The sequence below is a fragment of the Stigmatopora argus genome, chromosome 18, assembly GCF_051989625.1.
Source record: "Stigmatopora argus isolate UIUO_Sarg chromosome 18, RoL_Sarg_1.0, whole genome shotgun sequence".
In the NCBI taxonomy this organism is placed as follows: domain Eukaryota; kingdom Metazoa; phylum Chordata; class Actinopteri; order Syngnathiformes; family Syngnathidae; genus Stigmatopora; species Stigmatopora argus.
Genome location: NC_135404.1, coordinates 11140895 through 11161178, shown reverse-complemented (window position 1 = coordinate 11161178; position 20284 = coordinate 11140895). Strand labels below are relative to the sequence as shown.

The following is a 20284-nucleotide window of genomic DNA, read 5'->3' as shown; positions in this document are numbered from 1 at the left end:
TAGTAAGGCTTTTTTCTTTAAAAACGACATAGTATAGTAAGGCTTTTTTTCTTAAATAAAACGACATAGTATAGTAAGGCTTTTTTTCTTAAAAAACGACATAGTATAGTAAGGCTTTTTTTCTTAAAAAAACGACATAGTATAGTAGGGCATTTTTCTTAAAAAAACGACATAGTATAGTAAGGCTTTTTTTCTTAAAAAACGACATAGTATAGTAAGGCTTTTTTTTCTTAAAAAACGACATAGTATAGTAAGGCTATTTTCTTAAAAAACGACATAGTATAGTAAGGCTTTTTTCTTAAAAAAAACGACATAGTATAGTAAGGCTTTTTTTCTTAAAAAACGACATAGTATAGTAAGGCTTTTTTTCTTAAAAAACGACATAGTATAGTAAGGCTTTTTTTTCTTAAAAAACGACATAGTATAGTAAGGCTTTTTTTCTTAAAAAACGACATAGTATAGTAGGGCATTTTTCTTAAAAAAACGACATGGTATAGTAAGGCTTTTTTCTTAAAAAAACGACATAGTATAGTAAGGCTTTTTTCTTAAAAAACGACATAGTATAGTAAGGCTTTTTTTCTTAAAAAACGACATAGTATAGTAAGGCTTTTTTTCTTAAAAAACGACATAGTATAGTAAGGCTTTTTTTCTTAAAAAATGACATAGTATAGTAAGGCTTTTTTTTCTTAAAAAACGACATAGTATAGTAAGGCTATTTTCTTAAAAAACGACATAGTATAGTAAGGCTTTTTTCTTAAAAAAAACGACATAGTATAGTAAGGCTTTTTTTCTTAAAAAACGACATAGTATAGTAAGGCTTTTTTTCTTAAAAAAACGACATAGTATAGTAGGGCATTTTTCTTAAAAAAACGACATGGTATAGTAAGGCTTTTTTTCTTAAAAAAACGACAGTATAGTAAGGCTTTTTTCTTTAAAAACGACATAGTATAGTAAGGCTTTTTTTCTTAAAAAACGACATAGTATAGTAAGGCTTTTTTTCTTAAAAAACGACATAGTATAGTAAGGCTTTTTTTCTTAAAAAACGACATAGTATAGTAAGGCTTTTTTTTCTTAAAAAAACGACATAGTATAGTAGGGCATTTTTCTTAAAAAAACGACATAGTATAGTAAGGCTTTTTTTCTTAAAAAAACGACATAGTATAGTAAGGCTTTTTTCTTAAAAAAACGACATAGTATAGTAAGGCTTTTTTTCTTAAAAAAATGACATAGTATAGTAAGGCTTTTTTTCTTAAAAAAACGACATGGTATAGTAAGGCTTTTTTTCTTAAAAAAACGACATAGTATAGTAAGGCTTTTTTCTTACAAAAACGACATAGTATAGTAAGGCTTTTTTCTTTAAAAATGACCATGTATAGTAAGGCTTCTTTTCTGGAAAAACAATGACCATGTATTTATTGTAAGGCTTTTTTATTGAAAAAAATGACCATGTTTAGTAAGGCTTATTTATTGAAAAAAAGACCATGTTTACTAAGGCTTATTTATATATAAAAATGACAATGATGGATCTGGTTGGCTGTCTCCAAAACTAAGCTGATGTTTTGCCTCTGCAGTTGAAGGCGGGCTGCAAGCACAGAGGTCGCCCCAACGCTTTGACCTCCAGGCTGGCCAAGCGGGTGAACCAGCTGAAGCAGAAAGCCGCGGCCCGGCGTGCCGCCCAAGCGCAGGAAGGACCGCCAAAAAGTCACTTTGGCCACGCAGGAGAAGGTGAAAACTTGCTCTACGCCCGCGGTGTCAAACTCAGCAGGCCGGGGTGGGATCCCACGTCCGGCCCCCGGGTTGCACCTTTGTTACAGCCAAAGCGTCGTTATTCATACTTCTTTTTGTTCTTTTCAAGACCCCCGACAGGAATGGGAGGCCAGTCAGACGGTCAAGGGGAAGAGGGGCCGCAAACCCAAGGCCTTGATGAGCTTGGACCCCAACAGAGCGCCTTGCTTCGACCGCGGCATCGACAAACGGAGGAGCGACAGCGACAGCTCGGCACGTGGTGAGTTTCTCCTTTTTGACAACTTATTTTTTTGTGAAGAGAAATACTTTGTGATATAGAACGTCAAGAGAACGTACAGGCAATGTATAGCCTCAAAAATGCACTGCTAACTGCTAACAATTTGAATAATATAAATATATTTAAAATACACAGTTGCATATTCTGTGGCGCTTAAATAAGGAAAGCCAAATTTTTCCACACAAGATCATTCAGAGTACACGAAACAGCAATAAAAATCACATTGAATCCTCAAGCCAGTTCAAAATAAAAATGAAATAAAAAGGAATACAATATTAGTGAAAAATACTTCAATTTATAAAAATAAAAACAGAAATACACGCTCGCTCCGGATTGCCATCCAACTTTAACTGACGGCAATAGACGTCCAATCCTTCTTAACAAGCTCTTCTCGTCCTGCAAAGACACAATTTGGGGTTATTAGATTTGATTTGATTATATTATTAGGCGGCATAGGTGTGTTAAAAGAAAAGTCGCGTCTAATTGCGGCAGCGCTCTTGTCAATTTGGACACGCACGCACGAACGCACGCACGTTCCCCCCACGCCGACCTTGATTTACACGCGCGCACATCCGATAGTCATTGGCAGCTGCGTGTCAGCGGTGGCAAGGGTCGCGTCGGGTGTCGACACGCTTGTCACTTACGCGGCCGTCCGTCGTCGTCGACGCTCCGCCGACGCAATATGTCAATGTCATTAAAAGGCCACCAGGTCGCCCACTTTAGTCCCTCCAGTTTGCCATCTCGCATAGTAAAATGAATCCCCCCACCCCCAAAAAAACGTGGCTGGTGCGGCTTTTCTCCGGGTACTCCGCTTTCCTTCTTGGAAGTACCTTAATATGACAACTGGCTGCGGATGCTCAACTTTCCGTGCCATTGACGTTAAGTCAAAATAAGCTTTATACCTCAGCGTTGGACACCCCCTCCTCTAAATTTTCTGTTGGTACGACCCTAAAAAAATGTGCAAAGGCATACAACCCCCCGCCCGTCCCCCCCCAGACGGCGAGAAGGCAATCCTCTCTAAGCCGGGGAGCTGAAGAAGAGCGACGAGGACACGGGCGCGACATTCTGAACAAGGCTGGCGCGCGATCGTGTTACCGTACAGTGTCGAGGCGGAAGGGGGCTCGGGCGGGGTGGGTTCTTGGGTGTGGGGGGTGCTTTTATAAGCTTCGCATGCCTGCGGCATGTCGTTAACGGTTTTAACGCCGTGACAGGAGAGCTGGCAAGTGAGAAGAGGCTGCTAATGACGGAAGATGTTTCGCTGGATAAAATTCCACAGTGCTGAATTGCGAGGGGCGGAGTTAAAGGAGGGGCAGCCAATAGTTTGTGATTTAAAAAATGCAAAAAAAATTATAAAAATAATGCAAGAGAAAATTAAGTATTAAGTGTTTTTTTAAAATTAAAAGAGAACAGATCATTATTGTTTTTCCACATGCTAATATTACTGAAATGGGCACTTGATTAATTCAGTTGGGTAAAATCATTCTTTTTTAAAAATTACTTTTATTACTAAAAAAAGGAGTTTAAAGGGTGACAGTTGGAGAAAACTCCCCCCTAATTAGACGGCCTTTCCCTAATGTTATGTCCGCTCCCCGGCTAATATGCAAGTTTGCACGCGAGAGGAATATCGAAAGGCGCCTGTCGATACGTCGCGCAGATCGCGCTCCCACCCCCCGACGTCGTTAACGGCGTTTGCGTTCCGATCACTCAAAGCTGGCGTGACGGATCCTATTGACGTTTTGCCTCCGCAGAGGACGAGGAGGACCGCAGCTGCGACAGCGAGCAGGGGGGCGCCGACGTCAGGACCAGCAAGGAAGCTCCGTCCAACTCTTTCTCCTTGTGCTCGTCCAAACTGCACCCGGACCAGAAAAACTGCAAGAAGAAATCGGGACCCCCAGGTGAGATCCCAACCTACGTCGAGTAGACGTCCAATCCCTTTTGACTGGGAGGGTCGTGCCAACATTGTTTCGGTCTTGCGTCGTCAATGGCGTGGCGTGCAAACTTGAGTGTTCTTAGCCAGGCCTCCTCATTGTGTGTAATGTCTCTGAAACAAACAAAAAAAATATATATATGATTTTTTTTCAATAGTTGTAAAATTACTAGCATTTTTTTCTCATTTGGCGCTTATGGCAGTGATTGAAAAAATTCTCAACGGAATAAAATGTGGATGAATTTAAACCAGGAAGCCTGGCTGTGAATGCCCAAGTAAGAACATTTAAAAATAATAATAATAATAATAATCTTTGTTGCCCTTCTCAGTAGAAATGGGCGGAAATTGGATGGTTAGTGCCATCAATGGCAGTCAAATTTATTTATTTGGAAAGAAAATGTAGATCCATTTTTTAGAAAAACAAGATTTTGAAAGATGGTTGATTGGCTCAAAGCGTGTTTTAAATAAATTGCAGAAGAATTGAATTGAAGGAATGCCCGAATCTAAGTCTGTGCTGAAATGTCGCCATTCAGGAAGCACGTCCGCGGGGGAGCTGGGAAAGGCCCGCAGGCTGAAGCAGCGCAAAAGTCAGCTGGGCGTCTCCAGGAGAGCTTCTCTTCTTCCCTTCTCTTTCGGGGAAGCCCCCCTTCAAGACCACGGCCATTGCAAGGAAGCTGTCAGGAGAGCAAAGGTGCATTTTCATTTTCGTATTCAACGTCATTTGCTCCATTGGTCTACCGTTTTTACCGTTTGTATTTAGTCGTATCATGAAAAAGGCTTGATTTACATCTTACTCATCATCCCTAAACCAATCGATTCTGTACCGATGCCACTTTTGACTTCAAAAGAAATTCTTGATTCCTGACTGTAAAGTAAGTCGTCAACGAGTCGGAATTTCTACCGCTACTTTTTACACAGGAAGCGCAAGTGTAATTTATTGTAACTCGCACCTTCGCGACCAGCCAAGCCCAGACAGGTTTAAGCTCGACTCCGTCCAAAGACGACTGATGATTGACGACGAAAAGTCAGCTCGCCCGACGGTTTTACGCGGGGGGGGGGTGTTAGTTTGCGTCGGACTTTCCGCGCGGAATCGTAAATTTTCCGGGTGACAGACGTTTCGTCACCAGAGGCGACGGGTGCTGGCGTGCGTGCGTGCGTTCGTTCGTCCGTGTGTATTACGTGGGTGTGTTTCAGCTCACGCTTTAATGCACTTCTATGATGCATTTTGGACATGCTGCGACAATGAATGCGGCACCAAACGTTATTGGTAAATTGAAGGCATTTTTTGTCAAGGCGTGGAACTTCTTGGATTTTTTGGGGGGTTGCCTATTTGCCGGCTTTGTGTGAGTGTATAAGAGTTTGTATGTACATGCGTTGTCCCTTTAAGAAGCGACGTCAGTCAGGGTCTTAACAAGTTCTCCAACAAAAAACAATGAAAGTCTGGGAAATTTGGAGCTTTTCTTTAGCCTAATAATGACTAGGGCATTAAGTATGACTAAATAGTCATTCGCAGTTTGTATTTAGGGAATTTGAGCAACAATTTTAAATAGTAATTATCATTTACCTTCCGGGCGACCAATCGACCGTGTACCAATTCCAGTGCTATCTCGACTTAGGACAAGAATCGCTTCCAGAAGTGGTTTCAAGACTTGAATTTTTCATTGGTTCCAATACTACCAAGTAAACACTGTAAAAACAAAGTAGAGCGATTATGCATGTATTGTATAGTTCTGTAGAGACATTCCTAAATAGAGGTGTACTACCACTGTATTCTTGGTCCGATTAAGTCAGTCCTAGCGCTAGGACTTTGTAGCTCTTGTAGGGTGTCAAGTCTCATTTCCAACTCCAGGCCCAGGGTCACGCGGTCAGCCGACTCCTGCAGAGCTTCACCGCGCACGACGGCTTCCGCCTGGATGAAGACAGCAGCTTCTCGGAGGAGGAGGAGGAGGAGGAGGAAGAGGAGGGAGACGAGGAAGAGGAGAACGACCACGCCACGGTGCAGCTACCTCCCAGAATGCCTTGCAAAATACCCGGTAGGCCCCTTACCGACGTGGACGGCGGGCATTTTGTAAAGAGCGTACCTTATGGTGACAACACCATGAATATTTCTACCCGTCAGCCTTGCCCAACTGCGTGCTAAGTAAAGAGATGCTGGTGGATGGATTGAAAATTTTAATCTCCAAAGAAGATGAGTTGCTCTACGCCGCCTTGGTCCAGACTCTGGACCTTCCTGACATGTAAGTTCCTCTTGTTTATAGTGTAAATCGGCTAGGAATGAGTGAAAAGAGCTGCTTGTGCCTCAAGTCAATTGGACTAACTTAGTTTTTCTTGAAATAGGAATCATACAAAGACTTTTTTAAGCTAAAAATGAGTTGAATGGACTGATTTCAAGCAAGAAATTGGGATTTTAAATACTTAAACATTCATTTTAAGTAACATTTTGCATATAATGAGTTAAAATATTGCCCATTTGAAGCAATAAATTAAAATTAAATCTTGGGGGGGGGAAAGCTTCAATCACTTATTATATAAGTTTTTGGTAAGTCTTATATCATGCAACAAATCAATTATATTTAAATTTTTTAATTATTATAGAAACCTCGTAACAAACTGCCACATCTGCCTTGATAACTATCTTAACAATGTTTTTTTTTTACATAAAAAGGGTTAACTTAGTCAATACAAGTTATATTGGAATGTTTTAAGGAGTTAGAAGTAAATGTGTCAGAAATTGCTCAAAATACCATTTGTAAACCTTTTTTATTGATTTTTAGCCTACGAAATAGGGTCAAACATTTTGCCACATTCTGTAGATTCACCAAAAGAAATTTTATCAAAGTGCAGAAAAGGCGAAGATTCCAAGCGATATTGAGGACGTTGAACCTTCACACTTGTTTTTTTTTTTCCCCCTGTCTTGTAGATTTAGCGTGGTCATTGAAGGGGAGCGCGGGAATCGCCCCCGGATCTATTCACTGGAGCAAATCCTGCAGGAAGCCGTGAGTTTCATTTGTCTGCTTCTGTTAGAAACATGCAAAGAAAAAAAAACATTACTCACACACACACACACACACACACACAATTTGTTATGTTCTTATAAATATTTAAGCAATGCCATGACACGGAGCGCTTCTAACAATGAGAGAGGAACTCGTTTACAAGAGAGCGGTCGCTGAGCCCATTCAATCCAACTTTATTTACAGAGGGCCTGAAAAACAGCAGCATTGTCCAAATTGCTTAATATGTTGAAAATACAAGGAACGTTGCATGTAAATAGTCCTATTTCCAGTGGTGTCCAAACTATGGCCCGTGGGCCAAATGGGTGCCACTGCCCATTTTTTGTTTGTCTTAAGAAAATGATGAAAATATTATCGAATATGGCCAGCACAAGAACCTTGAGTTTAGTAACTTATTATATTTTTGACAAAGAGCTCAAAATGCTGGAATAGCAGATTTGTGTGATATGGAATGTATTTTTTTTAAAAAAATGTTTTGTAAATGTGCGTATTTTGGCCAAGGTTCTGGACGTCCGACCCCAGACTGAGTCTATCCTGACGGCGGGGACGCGGGTTTGTGCCTACTGGAGCGAGCGCTCACGCTGTCTTTACCCCGGTTATGTCCACCGAGGTGAGTGTGACACAAAACACCCACACACACCCACCTACCCACACACACACACACGCACCCACACACACACACACACGCACACACCCACACACCCACATGCACCCCCACACACGCACCCACACCCTCACACACACACGCACCCACACATACACACACCCACCTACCCACACACCCACCTACCCACACACACCCACATGCACCCCCACACATGCACCCACACCCTCACACACACACGCACCCACACATACACACACCCACCTACCCACACGCACCCTCCCACCCACCCACATGCACCCACTCACACATGCACCCACACACACATGCACCCGCACCCACACGCACGCACCCACGCACGCACCCACGCACCCACACACGCACCCACACACGCACCCACACACGCACCCACACACGCACCCACACACGCACCCACACACGCACCCACACGCGCGCACCCACACACATGCACCCACACCGACACACATGCACACGCACCCACACACACACCCACACACATACACACCCACACATACACACCCACACACGCACCCACACGCGCGCACCCACACACATGCACCCACACCCACACACATGCACCCGCACACGCACCCACACACGCACCCACACACGCACCCACACACACACCCACATACATACGCACCCTCACACGCACCCACACCCACCTACCCACACGCACCCACCCCCACCCACACGCGCATGTGGGTGGGTGGGTGCGTGTGGGTAGGTGGGTGTGGGTGAGGGTGCGTATGTGTGTGTGGGTGTGTGTGTGGGTGCGTGTGCGGGTGCATGTGTGTGCATGTGTGTGGGTGCGCGCGTGTGGGTGCGTGTGTGGGTGCACCCACCCACCCACATGCACGTGCGCGTGTGGGTGCGCGCGTGTGGGTGCGCGCGTGTGGGTGCGCGCGTGTGGGTGCGTGTGGGTGCGTGTGCGGGTGCATGTGGGTGGGTGCGTGTGGGTAGGTGGGTGTGTGTGTGTGTGGGTGTCGGTGCGTGTGGGTGTGGGTGCATGTGGGTGGGGCGGGGGCGCGTGCGCGGGCGCGCGCACCCGCCCCCCCGCGCGGGCCTGCCCCCCCGTGCGCGCCCGCCCCCGCGTGCGCCCGCCCCCCCGCGGGGGCCCGCCCCCCCGCGCGCGCCCGCCCCCGCGCGCGCCCGCCCCCCGCGCGCGCCCGCCCCCCCCGCGCGCGCCCGCCCCCCCCCGCGCGCGCCCGCCCCCGCGCGCGCCCGCCCCCGCGCGCGCGCCCGCCCCCGCGCGCGCCCGCCCCCCCCGCGCGCGCCCGCCCCCCGCGCGCGCCCGCCCCCCGCGCGCGCCCGCCCCCCCCGCGCGCGCCCGCCCCCCCCGCGCGCGCCCGCCCCCCGCGCGCGCCCGCCCCCGCGCGCGCCCGCCCCCCGCGCGCGCCCGCCCCCGCGCGCGCCCGCCCCCGCGCGCGCCCGCCCCCGCGCGCACCCGCCCCCCGCGCGCGCGCCCGCCCCCCGCCCGCGCGCACCCGCACCCCGCGCGCGCCCGCCCCCCGCCCGCGCCCGCCCCCCGCCCGCCCCCCCCACGCGCGCGCCCCCACACTCTCACACACTCACACTCTCACACTCTCACACTCTCACACTCTCACACTCTCACACACCCTCTCACACTCTCTCACACACTCTCACACACTCTCTCACACTCTCTCACACTCTCTCACACTCTCTCACACTCTCTCACACACTCTCTCACACTCTCTCACACACTCTCACACACTCTCACACACACTCACCCTGTTCTTTTCAGGGGGAGGAGCCAGTGAGGAAAAGGAAGGAAGCGTCATGGTGGAGTTTGACGACGGGGATCGAGGACGGATCACGTTGGCCAATATTCGACTTCTGCCACCCGGATACCAAATCTGCTGTGAGTAGGAATTTGTGAAGGTGAAAAAGTACAGGGGAGAAAAAACAAAACACTGAGCAACCCCCCTACCTTGGTCAGGCGCCGAACCGTCCCCCGCGCTTCTGACGACAGCGGGCCGGCGGTGTCGACGTAGCTCTACGCAGGACAAGAAAGACACCACCGCCGAGAAATCGGCAACCGAGGAACAAGCGGGGAAAGCTCAGGAGAAGAGACCAGGTGCCTTTTCGCTACATTTCCTACAAAAGAAAGCACATTATTTGGACGCAATTTACGTACACAGACACCGATAGCTCTGGGGGTCAAACGGCGACAATGATGTGACAAAGCATAAAGAAAATTCCTTTGGCGCTCCGTGCAGCCAACCACATTAATCATGATTTTTATCAATTGTCATGGATGTTTGGCTTTGGCTAAGAAAGGCGCTTGTCACTCATCGCCATAACGCTTCGGGTAGAGACAAGTATTGGATATGTGGAAACTTACCTGGCCGGGTCCAGATCATGCTATTAAATTTCTCCGGAGCTTTTACTGGCGCCATTCATCTCGCCGTGTCCCGTCGTATTGATTCCGAGTCTTCTTTGCTGTCATCAGTTGGCAGGCCCAAGAAAATCCACTCCGTGCCCGCCAGCGCCCGCACGGCCACGTCAGAGTCGGACCTTGGCCCCGCCTCCTTGCTGAGCTGGTCGGCGCCGAGGAAGAGACCGCCGGTGGACTTCTTCCTCTTCAACGGGACCTCCCGCAAGACCCAGAAGAGAATTCGAGAGCGAGACGTGGGCCTGTTTCACCGTCCCGCCTCCCACTCGCTGACGCCCTCCACGCCGCTGAAGGGAATCTTCGGCGCCCCCTTTGCCGTGGACTCTTTCAGCAGCATCGCCAACGGCTACGCCGCCTTCGGAAGCTGCGGGAACTCCGGATCGGCGCGAAACGCCTCCCCCGGGACCCGAGACGCCTCCAATGGGTCCTCGGTGGTCGCCACGTCCGCGGGGGGCAAGAAGGCGGTCTGCGAAAGAGACAGGAAACAGTTTTTGGTCAAGCTTGATCACGAAGGCGTCACCTCGCCCAAGACCAAGAACGCCAAGGCCCTACTTCGACTCGGAAATGGAAGCAAAGGAGGGAGGAGCTTATCCTCTACGGGTGCGCCCCAGAAATTGATTCACCCTTCCCTGCTGGCGAAAGACGCAAAAAAGGCGGGACGGGAAAACCCGGGCGTTCTTAAAGATGGCATCCCTTTGCAAAAAGATGTCGCCAACCCCAGCGGAGATTACGCTTTGGACTACCACGGCGACTGCGCGAGTTCTTACTCTGAACCGGATGAGGACGACGAAGATGGCGGCGGCCACGGGGCGCGGTCGCGAAGAAGAGGCCCCGCGGCGCCGACGTCTCACCGCAGCGGCCGTTTTCTCTCCAGGCTCTCCGTGTGTTTCTCTTCATCGTCGTCGTCGTCTTCGTCCTCCGGCTCCGTCTCCTCGTCGTCCATCTGCTCGTCGGACAACGACTCCTCCTACTCGTCGGACGAAGAGTCCTCGTCGGTTCTTTTGCGGCGGGCCCTGCTGCAGCAGGACAAACACAAGAACAGACAGAACCTGAGCTCGGAGGCCGTCGGCCCCAACCCGGCCGCCGCCCTCCCGTCGAATACGTACGTGGCCAAGGCGGGTGCAGTTCGATCGAAAGCCAGCCCGGAGGATTACCCGGCAGCCAAAGGAAACGCGTCGGCTAACGGCGGTTCTGGCAAAAGCCAACTGAAGAGGAAAGAAGGCGTGAGCAATAGCCACCATCCATGTCAGAGCGGCCCCAAAACTTCGGGCCAGGACCCGGTGCCAACGAAAAGGCAAAGGATGTCCTCACCTGAGCCTCAAAGCAACATGAGTCCACTGCTACCTGGACGGCAGCTCTGGAAATGGTCCGGCAACCCAACGCAGGTAAGAGAAGAATATCCACTGAAAGCACCTGGTTAATAAAAAAAAAGACTTCATTCAATGTTACATCTCTTACATGTGTCAAAGTGGCGGCCCGGGGGCCAAGTCTGGCCCACCGCATCTTTTTTTTGTGGCCCGGGAAAGTCAATCATGAGTGCCGACTGTCTGTTTTAGGATCAAATTAAAATGAAGAGTACAGATGTATATTAAATTTCCTGATTTTCGCCCTTGTAAATCAATAATTGTAATTTTAAATATTTTTTTCTGTGTTTTTAGTTCAAAAATCATTTTGTAAAATAAAAAATATTTAAAAAAAGCTAAAATAAACATTGTTTTAGATCTATAAAAACGGAATATTCAGGCCTTTTAATCCATTTATAAATAAAAAATCTAAATATTATATCTAAAATGGTCGTCAAGTTGACGTTAAAGCGGCCCGCAAACCAACCCGAGTCTGACACCCCTGTCTTACACCATGTGAATTTGCTGCTGGGCGAATTACATTTTGGAACAGCAAAAAAAACATTAAAAAAGGATTTCTTGGTCCTTTAGATAGCAGATCCGCACTTTTAAGGTCCTTTCCTTCATTCTTTCCACCTCCAGAGGAGAGGACTGAAGGGCAAAGCGCGCAAGCTATTCTACAAGGCCATCGTGCGCGGCAAGGAGACGGTCCGGGTGGGCGATTGCGCCGTCTTTCTGTCGCCCGGCCGACCCCAACTGCCCTACGTGGGGCGAGTGGAGAGCCTGTGGGAGTCGTGGAGCTCCAGCATGGTGGTCAGGGTCAAGTGGTTCTACCACCCCGAGGAGACTCGCTTGGGGAAGCGACACTGCGACGGCAAGGTAACGTTGACTTGATGGATTTTTTGATGGCTACCGACTAGCTAACCTTTCCCTTTCGCAGAACGCCTTGTACCAGTCGAGTCACGAGGACGAAAACGACGTCCAGACCATCTCGCACCGTTGCCAGGTGGTCAGCCGAGCCGAGTACGACCACTCGGTCCGCGAGCACAACGCGGCCAACGATCTTTTCTACCTGGCCGGGACGTACGAGCCCACCACGGGGCAACTGATCGGCGCCGACGGCACGGCTATCGTTTCCTAGCAAGACTCACCAAAGCAATGGAGAGGACCCATTCCGGAGTCCGCTTCGTTCTTGGGAATCCACGTCGGAGGCTTCCGTGGCTGAAGATTCTGTGACAAAAGAACAGGAAGCAAAGACGTGAGCACTCTGGCGTCGGGAAACTCAGCCGACCGGACAGAAAAGTCCCGAACGGGACACCAAAAGGAAAAAGGGCGTCATTTTGGGCCGGGCCCAGACGACCCCGCGCTAAAATGTTTCCCTCCGGTCAAGCCATACACATCGATACCTCTCTCGCATCGTTATATTCAGGTGCAAAGACGCGTGTACAGGTAGTCGGATTGCTTTTTTTTTTTTTGGAATGTATGCGTGTGTTTGGGAGAAAGGGGAAGAGTGTAAATATTATACATAGATATTTTCCCGTGTTGTTTCTTTGCAGAGATTATGTATTTTGATTTGAACGGGGTTAAGAGGTCGAATGACTTTTTTTTTTCTTTTTAAATGCACTGAACATGATCACAAATGAGGTCAAAATGTCCGCCTGGTGTGGTTGTCATCGTATGTACAAATAACATGTCTAAATTGCCTTTTTTTTTTTTGTTGCATTTCCTGTCAGAAACGTCCCAGAAATGAAACCAAGTTTCCACTTTTTTCGCCCAACACGACGTTCTGTCTCAATCTGTCTTTCTATCAAATGTAAATATTTATCCGGCATCGTAAAAGAAATATACCAAAGCACCCGTGCGTTTACACTTCCGCCGCCGTCGCCGCCGCCGTCACGTTACGAGATCATTTTATGATGAAAAAAAAAAAAAAGAAAGAGTCTCAATCAAACCTGAATCCGGGACCCCTGCAATCACAGAGGTATTTTGAAGTCGAGTTCCCCCGCCGGTTGCTATGACAGCCACATTGTCTGCACACTGCCCAGCTGATGCACTTGAGGTCTCCATGGCAACCAGAATGGCATCACGTGACTGTGAAGGACAATCAGCGCCAATCAATTGGACAATGTTGAGAGACACACACACACACAAAAAAAGGATCAAATCGCAAATAATGCTTCTCGTCACTTTTATTCCTGCTTTGCCAAAAAAAATTAAAATATGTGCGCTCGTTTTCTTAATTTGTTCACCATGGTCTTACCGTTTATACAAGTCTGTGATGACTGTTTGTATAGGATGTACAGGGGGAGAACACAAATGCCTTTTTTTCTTTGTAGGGCTTTCACTGACTTTTTTGACAACTATGTTGACAAACACTTTGTTTCAGATGTGAAACTTTTGTAAAAAAAAAAAGTGGATAAACACTGGATTGACTTCTGATCATCCCATTTCAACGGAAGTGCCGTGTTTTTTTGTTTTGTTTTGTTTTTTCTCCCCACTGGAAGCCGCCTTGTACGGTTGAGATGGAAAATGTATTATTTCACTCATGGTCATGGAGGTATTTCTTACGTATTTCCATATGTACTAAAAGAAAAGAGTATTTATCTTAATTTTATTGCCTTTTTGTGTTTAAATAAAAAAACAATTCTTATGAAATGAAAGAAAAAAACATCTGAACGCTTTAATTTAGCTTTTTTTCTTTCGTCAATGTGAATAGCGCCTTGTGTTCGTCAATGGCGATCGTTTGTCAGCGGAGGGAAAATGGACCATGGGATAAATGCGGGGAAGAATGGGCTGGGGGCAGGGGGGGTATTTTAGGCTATTTGAAACAGTAGCTGTAGTAAAGGGGGTGGGCAAAACTGTATCTAGTTGCGCCTCGTGAGAGACGAGCGACAGGATGTACAGGTGGGTCCGGTCTTTACAAAAAAAATCAAAACGGAACATGACTATTAAGTGAACAAAGCCGAGGTATCCATTTTCAACGTGCGTGGATTTCAAACTCGCTTCAATTGGGATCAACATTTGCGCATCAATGCTCTAAAGCAAGGGTGTCAGACTCGGGTTGGTTTGCGGGCCGCTTTAACGTCAACTTGATTTCACGTGGGCCGGACCATTTTAGATATAATATTTAGATTTTTTATTTTTTTATAAATGGATTAAAAGGCCTGAATATTCCGTTTTTTTATAGATATAAAACAATGTTTATTTGAGCTTTTTTTAAAATATGTTTTTAGATTTTACAAAATTATTTTTGAACTAAAAACACAGAAAAAAATAAAAATTACAATTATTGATTTAAAAGGGGGAAAATCAGGAAATTTAATATACATCTATACTCTTGGGCTGGACCATTTTAGATATAATATTTAGATTTTTTTTAAATAAATGGATTAAAAGAACTGGATTAAAAGCCCTGAATATTCAGTTTTTACAAATCTAAAACAATGTTTATTTTAGGTTTTTTAAATATATTTATAGATTTTACAAAATGATTTTTGAACTAAAAACACAGAAAAAATGGATTAAAAAAATGACAATTATTGATTTAAAAGGAGGAGAATCCGAAAATTTAATATACATCTATACTCTTCATTTTAATTTGATCCTAAAACAAAGTCGGCACTCATAATTTACTTTCCCGGGCCACACAAAATGATGCGGCGGGCCAGATTTGGCCCCCGGGCCGCCACTTTGACACCTTTGCTCTAAACCGAGTGCTGATTTGAGGTTTTACACGGCGTTCCTTTACGTATTTGAATCTATGTTCTGAAACTTCAAAGTCAGGAAGCTATTGTGCCCTTCTTGGCTATATTTTAAATTGATCTTTGCGTGTAAGCGCTGGGAGGGGCGTTAAGATGATCCCCAGCAGGGTGTGGAGTTGCTGGGACAAGGTGAGCCAATTTGCTCCTATTTTTATTTGAGACTTCCTGTGACATATTCACACCTTTTTTTATGGATCTGTAACCAAAGCCTTTGCGACGCGCCTTATTGTAACATTAATGTCTGGATGGAGGATTTACCTTTGACCTCAAATTGCAGTCTGCTCGCCGTGCGCCCACCACCGCCGCATTGAGACAGCTGGACGGTGTTGTTTTAACACCGGCTGTAAACTTCTATTGGATTGCCTCTCCTTCAAAATCCTTTCCACTGCTCTTTGTCAAAGGAAATCACGGGTGACTCAATATTTTTTCTTTAAGGGGGGGGCACAAAAAACATAGCTAATGAGCCTTAGCGATAGTTGAAAAAAAAATCACATGCTTGTATGTTTACTCACCTTTTTGTCTTGGTTTAGCTACTTAGCTTGTTATTACGGGGATCCGCCAGCATGCGCTTTGTGCGGCACCTTGAAAACACACACACAGATGTTAAGTGGGGGTCTTTGACTTCTTATCGGCGGGATTGCATTGAGCTTATCTGGCGTGACATTGTTAGACTACTTTACCCAGAATGCTGCGGGAGATAGGGGCACAATGGGAGGCTGGGAAAGGTAAAGGAAAGGCGGGGGGCCGTGAGGGTGCCCTCCAGGTTAATGAGACGGGGGTTTGAGAGCAAACATGCCTCGGGCGCATTTCTATGGGAGTCTTCGGGTATTGGTATCTTTAAGGGTGGGGGGGTTGTAATGGTAAGACACCTTTCACAGTGGGCCGTCACGACGGGAGTTTTTATGCCACAGTTTGGAGTCAAAATGAGCTCTTCCCTGCGCAAATTGTCTTTATTTATTTATTTATTTTTTAACAATGACAGGGCACTTGTTGAACTCCCCGGCTGGCGTCCAATCCGGGAGCCAATCGTTGTTCAAAATAAAGGCCAAATTGCAATTGGGAGAAAAACGGCAAAATAAAATAATAATAATAATTAAATAAATAAAAATACCCAAACCGAAAAGAAATCATGACGTTAAAACTAATGTACACTTTTGGTATGAGTTGATAGAGGGGAATTGTTGGTTGATTGAGAATTGAAGCAAAATAAAAGTGCTTAAAAAAATAAAGGCCAAATTGCAAGTGGGAGAAAAATGGCAAAATAAAAAAAATATAATAATTTAAAAAAATAAAAATACCAAAACTGAAAAGAAACCATGACGTTAAAACTAATGTACACTTTTAGTATGAGTTGATAGAGGGAAATTGTTGGTTAATTGCGAATTGGAGGGAAAATAAAAGTGCTTAAAAACAAAATAAAGGCCAAATTGCAAGTGGGAGAAAAATGGCAAAATAAAAAAATATATAATTAAAACAAATAAAAATACCAAAACCGAAAAGAAATCATGATGTTAGAACTAATGTACACTTTTAGTATGAATTGATAGAGGGAAATTGTTGATTGATTGAGAATTGGAGCAAAAACAAAGTGCTTAAAAAATTGATTTGAAAAAAAAAAGAACTTGCAGATGAAAAAAAAAATTACCCAGTAAAGGGGATCCACTCTATTTTCATCTTGAGGTGACTTGCACGCCAGAGGTTGAACCGTGTCTTGAACCCGGCGGCCTAAGTCTGACTTGAGCCGAGTCACGTGACACACTTGTGGGAGCGCCATTCTGAAAAACAAAAAAAAAAACAAAAAAAGTGAGTACATCCGACTTGTTTGCAAAGCGCCAACGTGCCCGTCGAGTCAGAGGAAGGTGCGGCCGTTTGCTTTGTGGTGTTTTCTTTCAGGAGCCTCGCCGAATGAGTCCATAGGTTATCAATCACCTGCTCTGTCATTTTTGTCTGTGTGGTGAAATGTGGACGGGGGGGGGCCTGGAATACTAAAGTGTGTGTGTGTGTGTCGTGTGTGTGTGTGTGTGTGTGTCGTGTCCAAAGAGAGACAGAGAAAGCTCTCCATTTAGATGCGGGTTGAACCTGTCAGAGGTAAATAAATGGTGACCAGCTGCTCTGGGATGCGCCACGTATTTGCAGATACTTTCAATGTGTGTAATAGTGAGTCGGGGTACGCTCAGGTCACTCAAGAGAAGCTGTAAGAAGATCACACACACACACACACACACACGCACACACTGCAACGCATCATCTATCGTTCATTTGAGCCCGCGCAAGCTCGTCACTAGTATCCGTCTTATCTGTGGATGCGCCTGAGTAAAAAGTCGCTCTGACTTATTGCTAGGTTTCGGTACACGAATATAAATTAGAACTCTTTGGTTGATTGGATGTCGTGTTCTTCGATATGAGGACAAGGCCAACATCCATTATGTTTTGAAAATGGGATTTTTTCTTCTTCTGCGTCTTGACCCGTTACATACTGTACGTATTCAAGGGCAAAATATGAAGCATGGAAAGAACAACACAGGCCCGGCTTAAAATACGATGCGCCATTTAGTCGTGAAAATACGGTATATGCTAAACTTTGCAGAACAAAGAGAATATGTTCAGCTAGCTTATAAAAGTAGAGAAAAATCACCATCAATAGAACGCAATGTAATTTCTTACACATTACTGCAACAAAGTGAATTTCCAGAGTACGGGACGAATAAAGTTTAATCTAATCTCATCGAAATTCTAAAAAATGCAGAGATATATATATTGCAAAAAAATACATTCTATATATTGATATTTACACTTGTGAAACAAACATTGCAGGAAAGATAAATAGAGCAAGAAAGTTAAGAAAATGACAATTATATGGGCAGATTCACAAAATATGCTGGCCAAGACATCCCAATTTTCTAAAACTATCTTTTGAAAAAGTCTGCCATATTGATCACGCGGACGCCAACACGCGGGAAGGTTAAAATGTGGCGAAATATCACCTTTTCATACATTTGAGCTGGCGTCCCCGGTCACAATGCACCTAAGAGGAAAAGCGCGTAGACCTTGTCTGGTGAAAAGAAACCTATTTAATGAGATTCTTGGCGCGACTCGTTGACCTCCGCGCTTTTCAAAATGAGACTTTATTGTAGCTTTAAGGCAATTAACAAGGTATTGATTGCGTTAGCGCCATTCAAAGCGGGCGGATGTCAACTTGTGTTGCCATGGTGACAAATAGCATCTTTGCAATTAGGAGCCTATGCGTTGACGGAGGCGCTTCTCCACAGTTTTTCGGCAAAGGGTCTTGTGGGAAAAACTTCTATGTTGTGTCAAGACACCTGCGCTGACATGAAGATGGATGCCAACAAATATAGAACAAGTGACGAGACGTAGCTAAAAGGAACGCGGGATTAGCATGTCGCGCAATCGCCGAAACAGACATTAAAAAACAATCTTGCAGAAGGTGCGTTTATGATTTCCCTTATTTATATTTAGATACAGTAAATGTATTTACAGTAAGGTTTTTTTTTAAAATAATTATTACCAATAAAAAATGGTTCAATAATATTTGCCTGCAAAAATTTCAATGATTTAATTCACTTTTTTCTTAAATGTATTTAATCATTGACAATCAACTAAGAAATGATCTACATCACAGGTGTCAAAGCGGTGGGTCGCGGGCCAAATCTGGCCCGGCGCATCATTTTGTATGGCCCGGGAAAGTAAATCATGAGTGCCGACTTTCTGTTTTAGGATCAAATTAAAATGAAGAGTATAGATGTATATTAAATTTCCTGATTTTCCCCCTTTTAAATCAATAATTGTCATGTTTTAATCCATTTTTTCTGTGTTTTTAGTTCAAAAATCATTTTGTAAAATCTAAAAATATATTTAAAAAAAGCTAAAATAAACATTGTTTTAGATCTATAAAAAACTGAATATTCAGGGCTTTTAATCCAGTTCTTTTAATCCATTTATTAAAAAAAATTCTAAATATTCTATCTAAACTGGTCCGGCCCACGTGAAATCAAGTTGACGTTAAAGCGGCCCGCGAACCAACCCGAGTCTGACACCCTTGATCTACATAATGACTGAATACATGAAGATGATCTAATTTTCAAATTCCTACATTTACAATTTTAATTTGGAATAAATCATTTGCCATTGACTGACAGAACCAATATTTCCCCTTTCACATTTTGCACAGTATAAAAAAACATCATTAAAAGAAACAAACTGCAAGCAGAATGAATCGAAAAGATCATCTGCCCCTAAATTCAATCACATGTCTAAAATATGGCCAATGCTTTGAATTTGTCTGCTTAGGCAAAAGTCTTCCTGTAATTGAAATCTACATTTGAACCTTTTCTGGTGGCCCCTCTATGAACCAAACTCCCTTGGCCTCCAGGTGCGAGCATCAACATCCGACCACTAAATCCCATCTTTGTGCTTCGAGCGTGGACAAAACCTAAGTGTATGTGTGTCGGCTCCTCACGCTTTCATCTCATCGAGTGCTCATCAGAGCTTTCTTCATCAATCACGCCATTCGGCAGATCGCTCGTCAAGCTCGTGCGTGTGTGCGTGTCGCTTTCCCATGATAAGATCTCCCCTTCTCCAGACACGTCCTGTGTGTAAAACACCCGCGCGATGACGTGGAATGCCACGCTAGCCGCTTTCAAAGTATTCTTGCTAACGCAGCAGGAGGCACCTACACATTTTCTCCCCCCCCCCCCCCCCATAACATGTCGGTCCCCAACGTACACACATACAGTTGCTATGGCGACGAAGCGGCTGCCGCGCGGAATGAGCGCACGGTCCCTCGGGACGTCTCCTTTGTCCATCTTTTCATGGCCCTCTTTTAGTCATGACAAGACGTCTCCTCTCTGTCTGACCCAACAAACACACACACACACGCACACACACACACTCCGCCTTCCTCGCTCTCTTCATTCCGTGTAATACGACATGTGTTTCCCTTCTGATTTTCTTTTTTTCAGCTCTGCTGTTTCAGTTTCAACATTTGTCCCAGTCCACTTTCCCTCAATTTAGCAAACGGTGTGGAAATGACATGCGTGTTGCAATGAGCTGCAAGTTGGAGGCCTTTTTTTGAGTGGCGGCTACTTATTACGACGGAGAGGCCGCTGAGTGCTTGCGCTCCCAAATTACGCACACACACACACACACACGAAAAAA

At 45.5% G+C, this 20284-nt stretch overlaps 2 protein-coding genes across 8 annotated transcripts in view; one reads left to right on the top strand and one right to left on the bottom strand.

Annotated features, from left to right (window-relative positions):
• bahcc1b (BAH domain and coiled-coil containing 1b) overlaps positions 1-14019 on the top strand; it is an 82114-nt gene extending 68095 nt beyond the window's left edge. For all 3 annotated transcript variants that reach the window (XM_077626244.1, XM_077626243.1, XM_077626242.1), the window contains exons 16-28: positions 1572-1725; positions 1856-2005; positions 3772-3918; positions 4484-4641; positions 5800-5983; positions 6070-6187; positions 6871-6946; positions 7466-7574; positions 9355-9471; positions 9550-9687; positions 10063-11390; positions 11991-12227; positions 12289-14019. In XM_077626244.1, coding sequence (XP_077482370.1) covers positions 1572-1725; positions 1856-2005; positions 3772-3918; positions 4484-4641; positions 5800-5983; positions 6070-6187; positions 6871-6946; positions 7466-7574; positions 9355-9471; positions 9550-9687; positions 10063-11390; positions 11991-12227; positions 12289-12489 — 3117 coding nt within the window. In that variant the 3' untranslated portion in view covers positions 12490-14019. The remainder of the gene's footprint in view (positions 1-1571; positions 1726-1855; positions 2006-3771; positions 3919-4483; positions 4642-5799; positions 5984-6069; positions 6188-6870; positions 6947-7465; positions 7575-9354; positions 9472-9549; positions 9688-10062; positions 11391-11990; positions 12228-12288) is intronic.
• Positions 6692-20284, bottom strand: part of faap100 (FA core complex associated protein 100) — a 50997-nt gene continuing 37404 nt past the window's right edge. The window contains exons 11-22 of one of the 5 annotated variants that reach the window (XR_013306188.1): positions 16755-16884; positions 15622-15690; positions 15368-15537; positions 13301-13439; positions 12500-12578; positions 11317-11418; positions 11112-11210; positions 10558-11021; positions 9955-10471; positions 9541-9707; positions 9341-9466; positions 6692-6967 (exon numbers count right to left, since the gene is read on the bottom strand). The gene's annotated coding sequence lies outside the window, so the exon portion shown is untranslated. Of the gene's footprint in view, positions 6968-9340; positions 9470-9540; positions 9708-9954; positions 10472-10557; positions 11022-11111; positions 11211-11316; positions 11419-12499; positions 12579-13300; positions 13440-15367; positions 15538-15621; positions 15691-16754; positions 16885-20284 lie in introns of all 5 variants that reach the window. The other 4 variants (XR_013306189.1, XR_013306187.1, XR_013306190.1 and 1 more) reach the window with 4 other exon arrangements.